The following is a 16321-nucleotide window of genomic DNA, read 5'->3' as shown; positions in this document are numbered from 1 at the left end:
TTTTTCCTCTTTCTCTATCCCTTGCGACAGGGACCAGGAAAGGGGGATACCCCGAAAGGGATCCTTCCCCGTGGAGGAACCAAGCTCCGAGCCTCCTTATTGATCAGGGGTTCGAAGGCTGACCCCCCGAAGGGTTCAACAGCCGCCTCAGATCGCGTGGGCCCTACACCCACTACTGGTCAGAGGTTCGAAGGCCGGCCCCCCGAAGGGTTCCACGGCCGCCTCAGGCTACTCGGGCTCCGCGCCCATTACTGATCAGGGGTTCGAAGGCTGGCCCCCGAAGGGTTCACAGTCGCCTTAGACGCCGAGCGAGGGATGACCAGGGGTACGTTCGATACATAACCAAGGCTCGGGCTGCGCTCCCGAGGTACCCTAGGACATTTCCGAGACCAGCGGGAGCGATCTTGTAACGGAATCCCATCGGAGGGAGGCATCGAGCCCTCGGACCCCGTCGCCAGGGGACCGGGTCCGGCAGATCACCCGCAGGTACTTTTGGGCGTGCCTCTGGGCCCCTAGCCGACCCCCAACAAATGGGGCACGGACGTCCACTCGGATTACCCGCTTGCAGCTCACCGGAGACACCATGTTCGGTGCCCATCGAGGGTAACATGGCGCTCTCCCCCCTCCTCCTTGCGGAAAGGCGACGTAGGGGCGTATGTAAAAAAGCCGAGTCTATCCCTGATCGCCTTCTCGCCCTGTGCGGAGGCTCGGGGGCTGCTCTCGCAAACCCGGCTCCGGCCGAACCGTTGACAGCGTCAACATACCAGCCCGAGAACTTGGGCCCCGACCGTGCACCCGGGCTACGGCCAGTTCGCATGAGGGAACAACCAGACCAGCCGAAGCATTACGCAAGGCATTAAGACCTCGGGGGAGTGAAACCACTCCTCCGAGGCCTCGGGGGCTACACCCGGCGGGTGCGCTCGCACGCACCCACCGGAACAAAATGCAACCGAGAAAGGCTGGTCCCCTTGCAAAAAAGTGCGACGAAAGCCTCCAAGCGAGTGCTAACACTCCCTTCGAGGCTCGGGGGCTACTGTCGGGGACCATAATTAGGGGTACCCTCAAGACGCCTAATTCTCAGCTGGTAACCCCCATCAGCATAAAGTTGCAGAGGCCTGATGGGTGCGATTAAGTCAGGGATCAGTCCATACGAGCGACTCGATCATGCCTCGCCCGAGCCTAGCCTCGGGCAAGGACAGCTGACCCCGAGGGGTTTCCGTCTCGCCCGAGGCCCCCCTTTAACGGCGGGCACATCTCCGGCTCGCCCGAGGCCTTGCCTTCGCTAAGAAGCAACCCTGACTAAATCGCCGCGCCGACCGACAGAGTCGCAGGAGCATTTAACGCAAAGGTAGCCTGACACCTTTATCCTGACGCGCGCCCCCCGGCAGAGCCAAAGTGACCGCCGTCACTTCGCCGCTCCACTGACCGGTCTGACAGAAGGACAGCGCCGCCTGCGCCACTCCGACTGCAGTACCACTTGACAGAGTGAGACTGACAGGCGGTCAGGCCTTGCCAAAGGCGCCATAGGAAACTCCGCTCCGCCCGACCCAGGGCTCGGACTCGGGCTAGGCCCCGGAAGACGGCGAACTCCGCTCCGCCCGACCCAGGGCTCAGACTCGGGCTAGGCCCCGGAAGACGGCGAACTCCGCTCCGCCCGACCCAGGGCTCGGACTCGGGCTAGGCCCCGGAAGACGGCGAACTCCGCTCCGCCCGACCCAGGGCTCGGACTCGGGCTAGGCCCCGGAAGACGGCGAACTCCGCTCCGCCCGACCCAGGGCTCGGACTCGGGCTAGGCCCCGGAAGACGGCGAACTCCGCTCCGCCCGACCCAGGGCTCGGACTCGGGCTAGGCCCCGGAAGACGGCGAACTCCACTCCGCCCGACCCAGGGCTCGGACTCGAGCTCAGCCCCAGAAAACGACGAACTCCGCTTCGCCCGACCCTAGGGCTCGGACTCCGCCCTGGCCTCTGCCGAACGACCTCCGCCTCGCCCGGCCCAGGAGCTCGGGCTCGGCCTCGACCATGGAAGACAGACTCGACCTCGGCTTCGGAGGAGCCTCCACGTCGCCCGACCTAGGGCACAGGCCCGCCACGTCAACAGGAAGCGCCATCATCACCCTACCCCGAGCCGACTCGGGCCGCGGAGAACAAGACCGGTGTCCCATCTGGCTAGCTCCGCCAGATAGGCAATGATGGCGCCCCGCTAGCCCTGTGACGACGACGGCTCTCAGCTCCCTTACAGAAGCAGGGGGACGTCAGCAAGGACTCAACTGCTCCAACAGCTGTCCCTCCGCCAGGCTCCGTTGCTCCTCCGGCAGCCACGACATCACACTAGCTGGGTGCCAAGATCTCTCCGGCTGCCACATCGGCATGTACTTAGGGCGCTAGCTCTCCCCCGCTAGACACGTAGCACTCTGCTACACCCCCATTGTACACCTGGATCCTCTCCTTATGCCTATAAAAGGAAGGACCAGGGCCTTCTTAGAGAAGGTTGGCCGCGCGGGGACGAGGACGGGACAGGCGCTCTCTTGGGGCCGCCCGCTTCCCTCACCCGCGTGGACGCTTGTAACCCCCTACTGCAAGCGCACCCGACCTGGGCGCGGGACGAACACGAAGGCCGCGGGATTTCCACCTCTCTCACGCCCGTCTCCGGCCACCTCGCTTCCCCCTTCGCGCTCGCCCACGCGCTCGACCCATCTGGGCTGGGGCACGCGGCACACTCACTCGTCGACCTGAGGGACCCCCCGGTCTCGAAACGCCGACACTCTTCAAAAACTAATATATCTAAAACCCTCTTGAACACTAAGAGGAGGATTTTATTGAGGGGGAGTTTTGTTTAGTCAAAGGAAAAGCATTTGAAACAGGGGGAGAAAGTTTCAAATCTTGAAAATGCTTCTCAAAATCTTATTCATTTACCTTTGACTATTTGCAAAAGGACTTTGAAAAGAATTTACAAAAGAATTTGCAAAAACAAAACATGTGGTGCAAGCGTGGTCCAAAATATTGAAAATGAAAAAGAAAACAATCCATGCACATCTTATGAGAATATATTGGTTTCATTCTAAGCAACCTTTGCACTTACAGTTATGCAAACTAGTTCAATTATGCACTTCTATATTTGCTTTGGTTTGTGTTGGCATCAATCACCAAAAAGGGGGAGATTGAAAGGGAAATAGGCTTACACCTTTTCCTAAATTGATTTTGGTGGTTGAATTGCCCAACACAAATAATTGGACTAACTAGTTTGCTCTAGTCTATAAGTTTTACAGGTGCCAAAGGTTCACGACAAGCCAATAAAAAGACCAAAGATGGGTTCAAATAAAGAGAGCTAAAGACATCCCAAAGGCACCCTGGTCTGGCGCACCGGACTGTCCGGTGTGCCACCGGACAGTGTCCGGTGCACCAGGGAACTTGACGTTGAACTCGCTACCTTCGAGAAAATGGGAGGCCGCTCCGCTATAATTCACCGGACAGTGTCCGGTGTCACACCGGACTGTCCGGTGTGCCAGCAGAGCAACGGCTACTTCACACGCAACGGTCGACTGCAACGCATTTAATGCGCGCCTGCACGCACAGAGGACAGAGCACACACAGAAGGCGCACCGGACAGTCTATAGGACATGTCTGGTGCACCACCGGACAACCCAGAGGCCCCACTAGTCAGAGCTCCAACGGTCAGAACCCAACGGCCGGCTGACGTGGCTGGTGCACCGGACATTGTCCGGTGGCGCACCGGACTGTCCGCTGCGCCATGCGACAGACAGCCTCCCAACGACCACTTTTGGTGGTTGGGGCTATAAATACCCCAACCACCCCACCATTCATTGCATCCAAGTTTTCCACCTTCAACACATTACAAGAGCTATAACATTCAATTCTAGACACAACCAAAGAGATCAAATCCTCTCCCAAGTCCGGAATCACTCCAAATCAAATAGTGACTAGAGAGAGCGACATTTGTGTTCATTTGAGCTCTTGCACTTGGATTGCTTCTTTTCTTTCTCATACTTTCTTGTGATAAACTCAATTGTAACCGAGGCAAGAGACACCAATTGTGTGGTGGTCCTTGCGGGAACTTTGTGTTCCGTTTGATTGAGAAGAGAAGCTCACTCGGTCTAAGTGACCGTTTGAGAGAGGGAAAGGGTTGAAAGAGACCCGGTCTTTGTGACCACCTCAACAGGGAGTAGGTTTGCAAGAACCGAACCTCGGTAAAACAAATCCTTGTGTCTCACTCTTTATTTGCTTGCGATTTGTTTTTCACCCTCTCTCTCGGACTCGTTTATATTTCTAACGCTAACCCGACTTATAGTTGTGCTTAAGTTTATAAATTTCAGATTCACCCTATTCACCCCCCTCTAGGCGACTTTCGGGGATGACAGCCATTGTTGCTGTTGTGTGAGTGTCCTCGAACAAGATGTATGTAGAGGAGTAGCACATCCGGTGGTGCAACGATCAGGTGTACTACCTCGCTGATGAGCCCGGGGTGCACTTCATTTTGCAGCCCAGCCAAGAGTCATCGGTACTCACCATGTCGCGCGCGTTCGACGACTACTATATCAAGGATTATGGCGTCCTCTCAGCGCCGGAGGTGAGCAGAGGAGGACCGACAACAATGACCATTCGCCATTGTCGGGGTAGCTTTTGTGCCGGCCTGCCTTTAATTCTCTTCGCAAACACACACTTGCATTTTTTGTTTAAGCAAGCGTGTATGGTGGTGCGTGCCTGATGACTAACAATGTACGATGGAACTTCTACCGACAGGTGTGGCACGTGCTCTCCAATGATGAGACAATGCAAATCATGATATATATCGAAGTCTGCATGATACTGATGGTTGCAATGTCGTAGTGAAACAACTAAATTAAAATAACATGGATTCTAATGTCTTGTTTGAGGTGTTGATTATTTAAAACATCACTTTGCCTAAGTTCAACTGCACCTTACATCTATCTAAACTATACCTTGTATACTATCAAACAATATTAGTCTAAATGGTCATGTTGTTCATCAAATACTAAACCCATATGATATAATTTTCTTATAGCGATGAAACCAATTCAAAGCTCATCAAACTTGTTAGTCCTTTAATTGTTTTTGTCGTTCAACCATCAAAACTAGATACACTCTCCAAACCTAATAATTAACCATAGAATTAGTTAAGAGTGGGCATAAACTAAAAAACCAGTCAAGTATGTTCTACCTGTAGTATTCGAATAGTAATGGCTAGTTCAAGGAAACCAGCCACCCTGATCTTCACTGGCTTGGCTTTCCAATGTCACTTTTGCGAGACATGAGTATTTATGCTCGCTCTCTCCCACTTTGGAGGGGCGTTGATACCTTCCATGTCCAACTAATACTCAGAAAGCCTTGAGAGCTCTCTCCATCATCTTAGTGGGTTTTGTGTGATAAGTAAGATATGCTTTAGGTTGGAGCTAAAGATTGAAGTTGTGAACACCTGTGTGATACGGTTTGACTCCCTTCCCACTTATCACACATTGGCAAGGGTTTCATGTAAATAAAGATTAATACACGAAAGGTTGGAGGTGTAAGATAGATTTGTTCCCAGCCTCGCTATAAAAGAGCTAAAGAAAAACTTAGAGCATTTTTTTCCATCTCACTATTCTATGATGTTATGGCTCATCTATGCTTGCGTTGGTTCAATCAGGGCATGCATGGAAAAAGAAGACTCAAATATTAATCCCTGAAAAATCCGAAAATTAGCAGAGCAATACGTCAGTACCAATTCCAAACAAGCAACTGGTCTGCCAACTAAAATGAGCATATTCATTACAAAATGTACAAGCTGATGCAACCAAGAAAGGCCAATCTCACACTGAACAACACTCCACAGTTGGTACAGCATGATTCCTCAGCCTTTCATATTTCATATAAATCATTTCATGTGCACCAGAGCTACTCAAAGCAAAAGCGAGACCACTGTTGTTGCATACTTCACTGCCGTCCCACAAAAAACAGATCAGTTGTTTCTTCATGTACCAAAATGGTGCCGAGAGTGCACTAGGGCAGCGTCAGTCGTCAGTAATCTTTTCAGCTGCCCATGTCATAAAGCTATCCTGTGAAAATTCCTGCAAACAGAGGTTATGTTTAGAAAGTACGTGGAGAAATGGAGAGCTGGTCATTTAAGTGATGGTAGTTGATGGTACCCGAACCATACAATTTGGCTGAGTCGAAACTCATCAGTGTTGTCAAGCTCAAGGTTTGTGTTATCTGTGGGCTCCAACCGCTGGCACTCCTCTAAATCCTTCTTGAAGTCCTCTGCTGACAGATGGGCATAAGCAGCCAGGCAGGGTTTGGTCTCTCTAGGTTCATCTCCACCTCCACAAGAGGTCTGAGACTGACTCAGGAGGAACTCGTCACAGAGAGCGAGTCCTTCTGCCAGCTGCTGAGAGTCTAACAATTCAAACTGGGAATCGCCTTCCCACAACTTCTGATCTTGTGATTGGAGATTATCTCCGTCCTTTGTTGTTTTTACAGAGGGTGGGAGGACAACAGTCTCTTCAATGTTTATTTCACAGTTTCTATTAAGCTGCACATTAGGAAAAACAAATGTATTTCTAAATTCTATTTTCAATTATCAAAAAATAAGTTAGCAGTATATGTTCTATTTTCTGGTTCAACTTACCTATCACCTACAAATGTGGGCCACATAGAAAATATAGATAATGAACACAAGAGAATATTCAGTTACCTGGTAAAGATTATGCTCAGGATTATGAACAACTTCTTGGACTGTACCAACATGTTTGTCAGTGGGCAATGTAGTAAAATCTGGGAGATTTGATTCAGCAGCCATTGATTCCAGATCATCGGATGTAGTTAGCTCTTGAGCATTCTTGTCCCTAGGTTTAAACTGTTGCTGAAAAAATATTTTGGAGACAACATATTCACCATCTCTCTCATCCTCTCCAGTGCCTAGGTGGTACTGGTGGATCACCCAATTGGTCTTCTCAGCCTTTCCACCCTTCAACGGGCTTATATAAAGCACCATTATTTTCTTACAACCAAGGTGTTTTCCATCAACTAGTACTGGCTTTGTGTTGCCTGTCTTGTGCCAACGGACATCAGCATCGTCAGTGTTTATCCTTCGACGCTTCCTAGTCCCAGTGTTGTAAGCCTTAAATGTTCTGTGGAAGAAATGTGATACACTTCCATTTTGTTTAACACCTGAAATGGACAGAGAAGACTCCTGAGTGTTGAAAAACAAGTGGAGTATCAAAGCAAGAGTGTTCCAACCAGAATGTGAAATGTCTGTTTCAAAGAAGGCGGTAACAATTCAAGAGTTGTACAGGTCGTCAATTGTTGCATAGCGACGAGGTGAAAAAACTAAGGGCTAGTTTGGAAACTCAAATACCCTCCGGAATTGGAGGGGTTTGAGGGGGAAATGAAACTAGCCATAAATGAAAAGTAAAATAAGTAATTTGCCCTGCCTGAAGTTTTCCTAGGCTAAATGCAGGTCATAGGGTGTGATCAACAAAAAAGAGTCCCACGGGACAACAAATTACTAACAAAGATAAGCACTTGACAGTAGCTGTAAACTGCAGAATTTCAAATTTGATATTATCTGAAATAAAAGCTTTTACTTAAGAACCTTAATCCTGAAAATCGCATAATCTTTCAGAAAGAAGATTATACCTGGAAGTTTCTGTGGATGAGTGTAACAGATGCCTTCATCTTCCTCAACTGTTGGAATGAATTCATCAATGAACGGATGTGGTTTTATTCCAGATTTTCCATGTTTTGCCATTAAGTGCCAGATTAATTCCTGGTCAGAAGGATCAAATTTTACACCTTTAGGCAAACCGGGCCACTGGTGAACAACCTACAGCAAGAAAACAGTCATGAGCTGATCACACTTTAACGGAACCTTTCAGACTTTGCAGCTGACCACACTTTAATAGAACCTTTAAAAGGGATATTCACAGCAAAAGCCCCATACTGTAACTGCAAAAGTCAAAGCATTTCAGAAATACAATAGGTCTATTAACATATAAGTTGGCCATGAGATGGCTCAAAAGTAAGGCAGTTAAAGTGACAAATATAATTATAAGTTTATAACCATAGACATTTATTCCAGTTTTATAAACAAGTTGAAGAACTCCTTAAGATATGCAAATTGTTTATCTTTGGCAATTGCTATATATCATTTTTTATTTATTCCTAACCATGCTTAATTACAGAGAAATGGAAATGACATATCTAATGAAAAGTGGAAATATTGTAGCTAGCCCAATTCTACTTCACCATAATAGCAAAGCACAACTCTTACATCACTGTTATCAATCACATGACTGCACTTTGGGCACTCTTTACTTGGGTTGCCGATCCATTTCTGTTTACTTGGATCTGAAGACCCAGAAGCATTTTTTATTTTGGTGGCAAATCTTTGGCTGTCAATTATCCAAGTTGTCCTGTAGAAAATATTGAAAGAAAAAAATAATAAACAGGGTTGCTATAGAACATAAACAGCAACACCAGAATTTCAGTATTTTGTTAACAAGTAGTCATTGATTATTGACCTATAAAAAAGACAAAAATCAAGGCCACACATTAAGGGTGTGTTTGGTTGAGGAGTGGGGGAGAATAGAGTGGTTATATTCTAATTTTCTGGACGTTTGGTTTCCAACAAAATAAGAGTAGAGCGACTCCTGGATCTCCATATAAAAATTTACCATAAGTAGTTGGAACGCTCCCACTCCACAAAAATGACCGGATGCGAGCGCTCTCACGGACGTGAGCGCTCACCCTCCTCTTCTCCCCTCTATACTCACACCTCCCCTCTACACTCACACGGCTCTCGAACCAAACAAATAATGGAACGGCTCCGCTCTATTATACTCTTCAACCAAACAAAAAATGGAGCGGCTCTGTTTTTCTTGCCAAACGCAGAATAGAACGGCTATTGAGAATAGAGCCACTTTATTCTATTTGACTCTCTAACCAAACGCACCCTACCTAAGCAACAGAGGTAGAGCTACAATTTTGGCAGGCAGACAACAATTCAATTGCTAGAAGCAAAATTAACTTGCAGTTCCTCAAAGTTGTTGTCATAATAATATTGATCAAACATCTGGTTTCAAACATTCCAGACCACAATCGCCTCCACTGGCTACAATTGCCTAAATGCCTAAAGATTGCTTCAGAATGTATAGCGATTCTAGCTAAATTCCATTCAAAGCAACATCGTTGATCCATGAAGCAAGAGTCCATGACATCCGCAGAAATCAAATCTAGCAAACAAGAACAGTTCATGTCCAGTTTACATGATCTGCTGATCACAGCAGTACATAACATAAACAACACTTTTTCCGCTATATTACCAAGAGAGAAGCAGTTTTTTAAGAAAACGAGACAACCAGTGACTACATTATCTTGCAAAGGGGGCTAACAAGTTGCCCATAACCAAGCTATCAGTGGTCGGTCAGGGAACCCAAGTTTGAACTAAAGACAAAAATCGAGAATAATCAGGCTGGTAGACATAGTCTACCGTTGAAACAAACATTCAAACAATGGTAGCCATAGCATCCCTCTGAGTGATACCTGTACTCTTACAAACAGAAGTGGACATACTAGAACTGTAAACTGTACTGCAGAACACATCTTTATCACTAAAAGTTTAAAACCAAAGTAAAGAAACCTGATCATTTGTCCAGAACTGCCGTCAACTGCAAAAAAAAGGCACATTCATCTGAATCGAAGGGCGCAACACTATTCACCAAATCGAGCCCCCAACACGACAAATCTTTGACAAGGTTGGCTATCCTAACACCATTATATCATGAAAAAACATATCCTTTTGATAAAAACCCGATGAAAAAAAAACGCACCCCCAACCAAAATCATCTGTTTTGACTTTTGAGTTGACTGTAGCACAACTGCAGTGCCCAGTGGAATCGTGCATCCCCAAACCACCCCATAGTGCACAAGATTAGCGCCGATTGATAACGGATATCGATCCTTCAATGCCAAAACCCAAAAGGACGCATCTTCCGTAGCCCCCGCAGACCAAGGCGCTCCCTTTTTCCGACATAAGCCAGATGGCATTCCTTCATACGGAGAAACGCGGCGGGACGAGAGAAGATGGTCCAAACGGAGATGGGCACGCACCCTGTCATGGCTGCGGCAGCGCTTCCTACCACGGCCGCAGGGTCCTAGGGTTCCGGCGAGCACGCGGCGACGGAGTGAGAACGGGGTGGAGCAGGGAGAACATTTGGTTTTTGAACGAGGGCTAAACAGGCAAACCCGCCAGAGGGAGTCAAGTGCACGTCCTCGCCGAATCATGGGTTGACACGATCATACAACTGTTAGCCGTCGGATGGATGCTAATGCAAGTCGGTTCTGATTGATATAGTGGGCTCAGACCGTCCGCAGCCCATGTCCCTCTACCGCCCTCTCCCCTCGCATGCAGGAGACCCCTACGCCCGCATCGTTTGCCTCTACACAGCGCCCTAGCGAGCGGAGCTCTTCTCTCTCCCTCCAGTTCTAGTGTATCACTGCCTAATACTGTTCGGTACTGCAGTTGTGGGCGCACGATGAATTGTTAGTAGATGAAAAATTGATAGTGGATAAAAAGGGAACAAGGCAACATAGAAAATGTTAATTGTTAAAATCCTTCGTATGAACAAGGCAAAAGCTGCCCCGTGCCAACCTTTCAGAAAAGATGGCCCGGAGACTGGATGACAGAATGGTTCTATGTGAAGAGTGATCTGTCAATTCGAGAAGATATCAAAGGTATAATTATGCGCCCTATTTGGCAAAGCTTCGGCCTTCGAAGGCCGAAGGTTGAAATGAATGAAGTTGCCGAAGAATGCCAGAGGGCCTTCGGCGCAGTCTGTTCTTTCATTGGGACAAGAGACTTAGCACAAGAGCATATTGCCTTCAGGGTATGGCCGCTCGCAGAGAATTGGGAAATGCCACAAGAAACCGTAAAAGATGCCGACGAAGGAGGGCTTATCAGGTTGAAGTACACTTTTAAATTTGGAGATAAATTCGTCGAGCCAGATGACGACTGGTTAAAAAGTATTGAAAATTTAAGTGATGAACTGCTTGGGGCTTATTCGAAGGCCGAAGACACTGCAATGTCAGCAGCCTTCGGAGGCCGAAAGAAGAAAAGGCTGAATCGGGTATTCGATGCAATCGGGTTTGTTTACCCTGACTATTGCTATCCCATTCGAAGGCAGAAGAGAAAAAACACAACCTCTGCAAAAGAAGAAGCTACAATTGCTCCTAGCGAGCCAGAACCGAAGAGAAAGAAAATAAAGGTCCTCACACATCGGCCGCGCTATATTGAACCAGCTTCGGTGCCTGAGTTTACCGGAGGAACTCCTTCGGCCGCCGAAGTTGAAAAACCAGCCGAGCCAACCCTGCTGCCAGAAGTCGCAGAAACAGCCGAAGTGCCAACAAAGATAGAATTGGAACAATCAAAGATTTTGTTATCAGAAATGAAGGAGAAGGCCGAAGCGCCGTCCACAGAAAAAATGGAAAAGGTAAAAGAAGCAACTGAGGGATCCAAAACATCAGAAGTTTTGAGTCCCGCAGCAAACATTGATACAATAAAGAATCAAAAAGTGCCAGCAGTGACTCCAAAAAGAAAGAGAAGGGCTAATGTGCTAGATGTACTGGAAACGATTAAGTCTTCAAGCACACCTCCGAAGAAGGCTGCTGTCATTCCTGAAACAACAACTGAAATTTCTGGTTCTAAAGCTCCAGGGCAAGAGACTGAAGCCGAAGCTGGGCCCTCAGAGCCTTCAAAGATAAAATCCTTGGAAAGTGAGGCGGAAAAAATAACAAAGCCAACTTTTGTTGAAGAAACCGGTGTCATTGCCCCCGAAGCATCCCCGAAAGTTCGTGATTATATTCTTCGTCATGCTTCGGGGAAAAAATTATCAGAAAAAGAAGAACAAGAGGCCCAGCACTACGCCCAAAAACTGAAATATCCAAAGGGGGCGTTAGTATTCAATGGCAGTGGGGAAGACGACTTCTTGTATTGTCTCCCCGACAGCAAGGAAATTTCTGTCTGTCGGGAGATGAGCAGGAGCTTCGGATTCCCAACTTTAGAAGACGGACTTTCGGTGTTGTCAAAGAACGATCTGGCCGACAGCCTAGCTTACAATAGCTTAAAGGTGCGACAAATGAAATCCTTGTATTTTTTGCTGAGGTCAAAATTTTTCGTTTGTTTAAACCCATTGATGCAGACATATTTCTCTTTGCAGGGCCTGATACTCAGCAATGCCCTCAGGGCACAGAAAGATGCTGAGGACGAAGGGTGTTCTATAGCCCTGAGCAACCTTCGTTCCAAAGTTATTGAACTGAGGAACGAAGGTCTCGAAAAAGATAAAATGTTGTACTCATTGATAAATAAAATAAAGGAGGACGAAGCTGCTTTTAAAAGTCAAGCTGAAGCTCAGAAGCGCGAAATTGAAGACCTTCGGAAACAACTGGCCAGAGCCAAGGAAGAACGCATACTTGAAGAAACAAAGCGTGAACTCAGCGATCAATGGGCAGATCACCTAGAAGTGACTGTTGAAGAGCTTCGTTCGTCCAAAAAGAGATGCTACAACAAATCTATAGATTGTGTTAAGAAGTTAAAGGCCAGCTTCGCCAAGGTCGGCGCATTCTCAAGTGAGGAAAACTTTTCCAGAGGCAATCCCGAAGGTGTTATTGAATGGATTGACCACGAAGCTGAAGCCTTCGAAGAAATTTTAAATAGCCGAGGAGATATATGTGCCTTCTCTGGCGCCAGAGGGATTGCCACCATCTTAGAGAAGAAGGGCTGCGAACATGTGAAAATTTTAGCTCAATCCGAAGCTGCTTTGCCCTTTGAAGATGCAAAAGATCCTTCGGCTGAAGCTAGTATAATTGGTGGAAAATTTTTTACTGATATCTGGGATAACGGTGGCCGAGAAATGGCCGGAGAAATTATTCGAAGGAGTGAAAAGGGCATTCACGATGCTAGAGAAGTAGCTGAGGCCGCTGAAAAGAGCGCAGAGGCCGAAGGTCAATTAGGTATTAACTAATAGCTTTTATCGTGTTGTAATCTTAGGTTTTAAGATTTGTTTGTGATTTGTAATAGCAATGTAGCCGTATCCTGTGTTGCTTCAGATCCGACTAAAGCGTCTTCGGGCCCTCAGCCGAAGGGAGACGACGAAATTAAAAAGATGGCTGAAGATATTATAGACGAAGTCGTCAACCGGCTCCTGAACGAGGCTGCAGAAGTCGTTTTGAGAGAAGATTAATTATTTTTGTAAAAACTTCTGAGATGTAATATAGTGTAACATTTTGTAACCCCAAATGTAATATACCTACTTTTGTTACTCAATTCTTTACGATGCATGAAACTTTATACGTACCGCTTTTGAGTCTTTGACGAAAAAACACCTTCCCTTCTTTTCATGCGTCGTGAAGAAGAATTTTTCTTTGTCACAACAATATCCAATATTCTGATGAATAATATCCAGGCTTCGTGTAAATATTTTCCGAAGCTACACTTCCGAAGATTAATGACGTATCTTTTTGTGACTATGATTTCTCCCTTTTTTCAAAGCATTCTTCTGTAAATTGATAATGTGTCCACCTCTTGTGCCATGTGCAAAATGATGTATGATGCTTATGCTATGCGAAATGATGCGGTGATGTTATGTCATGTGAGATGATGTTTGTTCCGAAGATACATTCGTATCCCTGCAATAAAACACACAATCTTTTATAAGCCTCCCTTAGGAGCTTCTTCGCCTTTTACTTCAGCGGAATCAGCGTTTATTTTTCGCTGTAAGCCTCCCTTAGGAGCTTCTTCGCCTTTTACTTTCAGCGGTATTCGCGTTGACTTTTCGCGCTTCGCCTTTTACTTAGGCGGTATCAGCGTTGACTTTTCGCTGTATGCTCTGCATTCCCTTTGGAACGACTTTGGAGCAGAAAACTTACACTGCGCTCCCTTTGGAACGGCTTTTTGTGACTTCAGCAAACTTACTCTGCGTTCCTTAGAACGACTTTTTGTTGCTTCGAAGAATTTTCGATAGTTCGAAGGTCCTCTTTGTTATCATAAGCCTGTGAAGAAAATATATTTTCCTTGTAGGATTCAACGAAACTAATTACATGAAATCTAAACAATGTCCTTTATTACAGAAGATAAAACTGAATGAAAAAGATTGCTATTAAGGTAGGATATTTGTCAATAGATGTGTTTTGACTCTGGCACAGTGCTATTGACTGTACGGGCTTCGGACTGCTCTCTGAAGTCCCTCTGGTGTGGAGCATACTGGCTCCCTTCTGGCTGCTGGCCTTGTTGCAATGGAGGTGGAGGCGGAGGCTGTTGCCAAGAAGCTTGAGGCTGACTCGCCGAAGCAACAGAAACTGCAGGATGATTGCCCACATATTCTGGAATGTAGGGCGAATGATACGAAGCTGTATGCATGACTTGCTTCGGCTGAGCTTGTTGTGCTGCTGCTTCAGCTATTTCCTTTTGCTTCTGAATAGTAACATGGCACATCCTGGTAGTATGGCCTTTGTTCTCACCGCAGAATAAGCAAAAGATTCTTCTCGGTTGATCGCCAAATCTTCCTCCAAAGCCCCTGGCGCCTCTGCCTCTTGGAGCTGGTGGTCGGAAGGAGCTTTGCTGTTGTCCCGAAGTCTGTGAGGGGCATTGTGGCCTTTGCTGTTGGCTTCCTCTGTCATCACTTTGTGTAGAGTTATGAATTGATCTTACGTGCCTTGGGTAAAACCTCCCTCCGAAGCCCCTGGTCATTTCAGAAAACCTGAAAGCCTCCTCCCTTCTTTGGCGAAAATCATTATCGGCCCGTATGTACTCATCCATCTTCTGGAGAAGCTTCTCCAAAGTTTGAGGAGGCTTCCTGGCGAAGTACTGAGCTGACGGACCTGGCCGAAGCCCCTTGATCATGGCCTCGATGACAATTTCATTGGGCACCGTCGGTGCCTGTGCCCTTAGACGCAAGAACCTTCGGACATACGCCTGAAGGTATTCTTCATGATCCTGAGTGCACTGGAACAAAGCCTGAGCAGTGACCGGCTTCGTCTGAAATCCTTGAAAGCTAGTTAGCAACAAGTCCTTCAGCTTCTGCCATGAAGTGATCGTTCCTGGTCGAAGGGAGGAATACCAGGTTTGAGCAACACTTCTGACAGCCATAACGAAAGATTTGGCCATGACTGAAGCATTGCCACCATACGAAGACACTGTTGCTTCGTAGCTCATCAAAAACTGCTTCGGGTCTGAGTGGCCATCGAATACAGGGAGCTGAGGCGGCTTGTAGGACGGAGGCCAAGGTGTAGCCTGCAGCTCAGCGGACAGAGGAGAAGCATCATCAAAAACAAAATTCCCATGATGGAAATTGTCATACCAGTCATCTTCGTTGGGGAAACCCTCCTGATGAAGGTCTTGATGCTGAGGCCTTCGGTGTTGCTCATCCTGAGCAAGATGACGAACTTCTTCAGAGGCTTCGTCTATCTGCCTCTGCAGTTCAGCTAGCCTGGCCATCTTTTCTTTCTTCCTCTGTACTTGTTGATGAAGCATCTCCATATCTCTGATTTCCTGATCTATCTCGTCCTCTGGTGGTGTCGGACTGATAGCCTTCCTTTTCTGGCTTCGGGCCTCCCACAGGGAGACTGTCTCCTGATTGTGGTCCAGTGGTTGCAGAGCTGCAGCCCCAGTCGCTGAAGCCTTCTTCGGCGCCATAACGAAGGTTTATAATCGCCGAAGGTGTTCAAAAAACTCAGAGTGGAAGTGAGTTCACCGGAGGTGGGCGCTAATGTTGGGGACTTGTTCTCAAGTGCTATGAGTTAAGAACAAGGCAACATAGAAAATGTTAATTGTTAAAATCCTTCGTCCTCCGAAGTATTATTTCCCTTAGGATATAATGGCTTGCGGACGAAGGTTATGAAGGACATACCTTCATAGATTCATTAAACAGTGGTGAAGGATGAAATGTAAAGAATATAAAAGATAACATGAACGATCATATATTATTATCGGGCATGAACAGAAACATTGTTGAATTACAAGTGTACCTTCAATCGGAAGGAGATGACAATACAGGTGTGACGCAAAAAGCGAATGCCAAGTCAGCGTGAACAGTACGGGGGTACTGTTCACCTATTTATAGGCACGGGACACAGCCCATACAAAATTACATTCATGCCCTTTACATTTGATAATAATTCTATGGTAATCTATCGAGGTCTGAATAGCCTTTTCATCTTTAAGTCGGTTTCATTTTCTGCAACCATGCCGAAGCTTTCCTGCTGACATCTTCGGCGTTGTATCAAGACCTTCGTGTTATCCTGGTCTTCTCCTGT

At 47.0% G+C, this 16321-nt stretch overlaps 1 protein-coding gene across 3 annotated transcripts in view; it reads right to left on the bottom strand.

Annotated features, from left to right (window-relative positions):
* LOC100280252 (uncharacterized) overlaps window positions 1-10319 on the bottom strand; it is a 73433-nt gene extending 63114 nt beyond the window's left edge. For 2 of the 3 annotated variants that reach the window (XM_035959548.1, XM_035959552.1), the window contains exons 1-3: window positions 10124-10319; window positions 7652-7838; window positions 6708-7183 (exon numbers count right to left, since the gene is read on the bottom strand). In XM_035959548.1, coding sequence (XP_035815441.1) covers window positions 6708-7183; window positions 7652-7838; window positions 10124-10297 — 837 coding nt within the window. In that variant the 5' untranslated portion in view covers window positions 10298-10319. Of the gene's footprint in view, window positions 1-6707; window positions 7184-7651; window positions 7839-8285; window positions 8428-10123 lie in introns of all 3 variants that reach the window. The other variant, XM_035959549.1, reaches the window with a different exon arrangement.
* Between the last annotated feature and the right edge of the window lie 6002 nt (window positions 10320-16321).

This window comes from Zea mays, chromosome 6 (genome assembly GCF_902167145.1).
Source record: "Zea mays cultivar B73 chromosome 6, Zm-B73-REFERENCE-NAM-5.0, whole genome shotgun sequence".
Lineage (NCBI taxonomy): Eukaryota > Viridiplantae > Streptophyta > Magnoliopsida > Poales > Poaceae > Zea > Zea mays.
The sequence above is the reverse complement of the archived record's forward strand: the minus strand, read 5'-3'. Positions and strand labels throughout refer to the sequence as shown.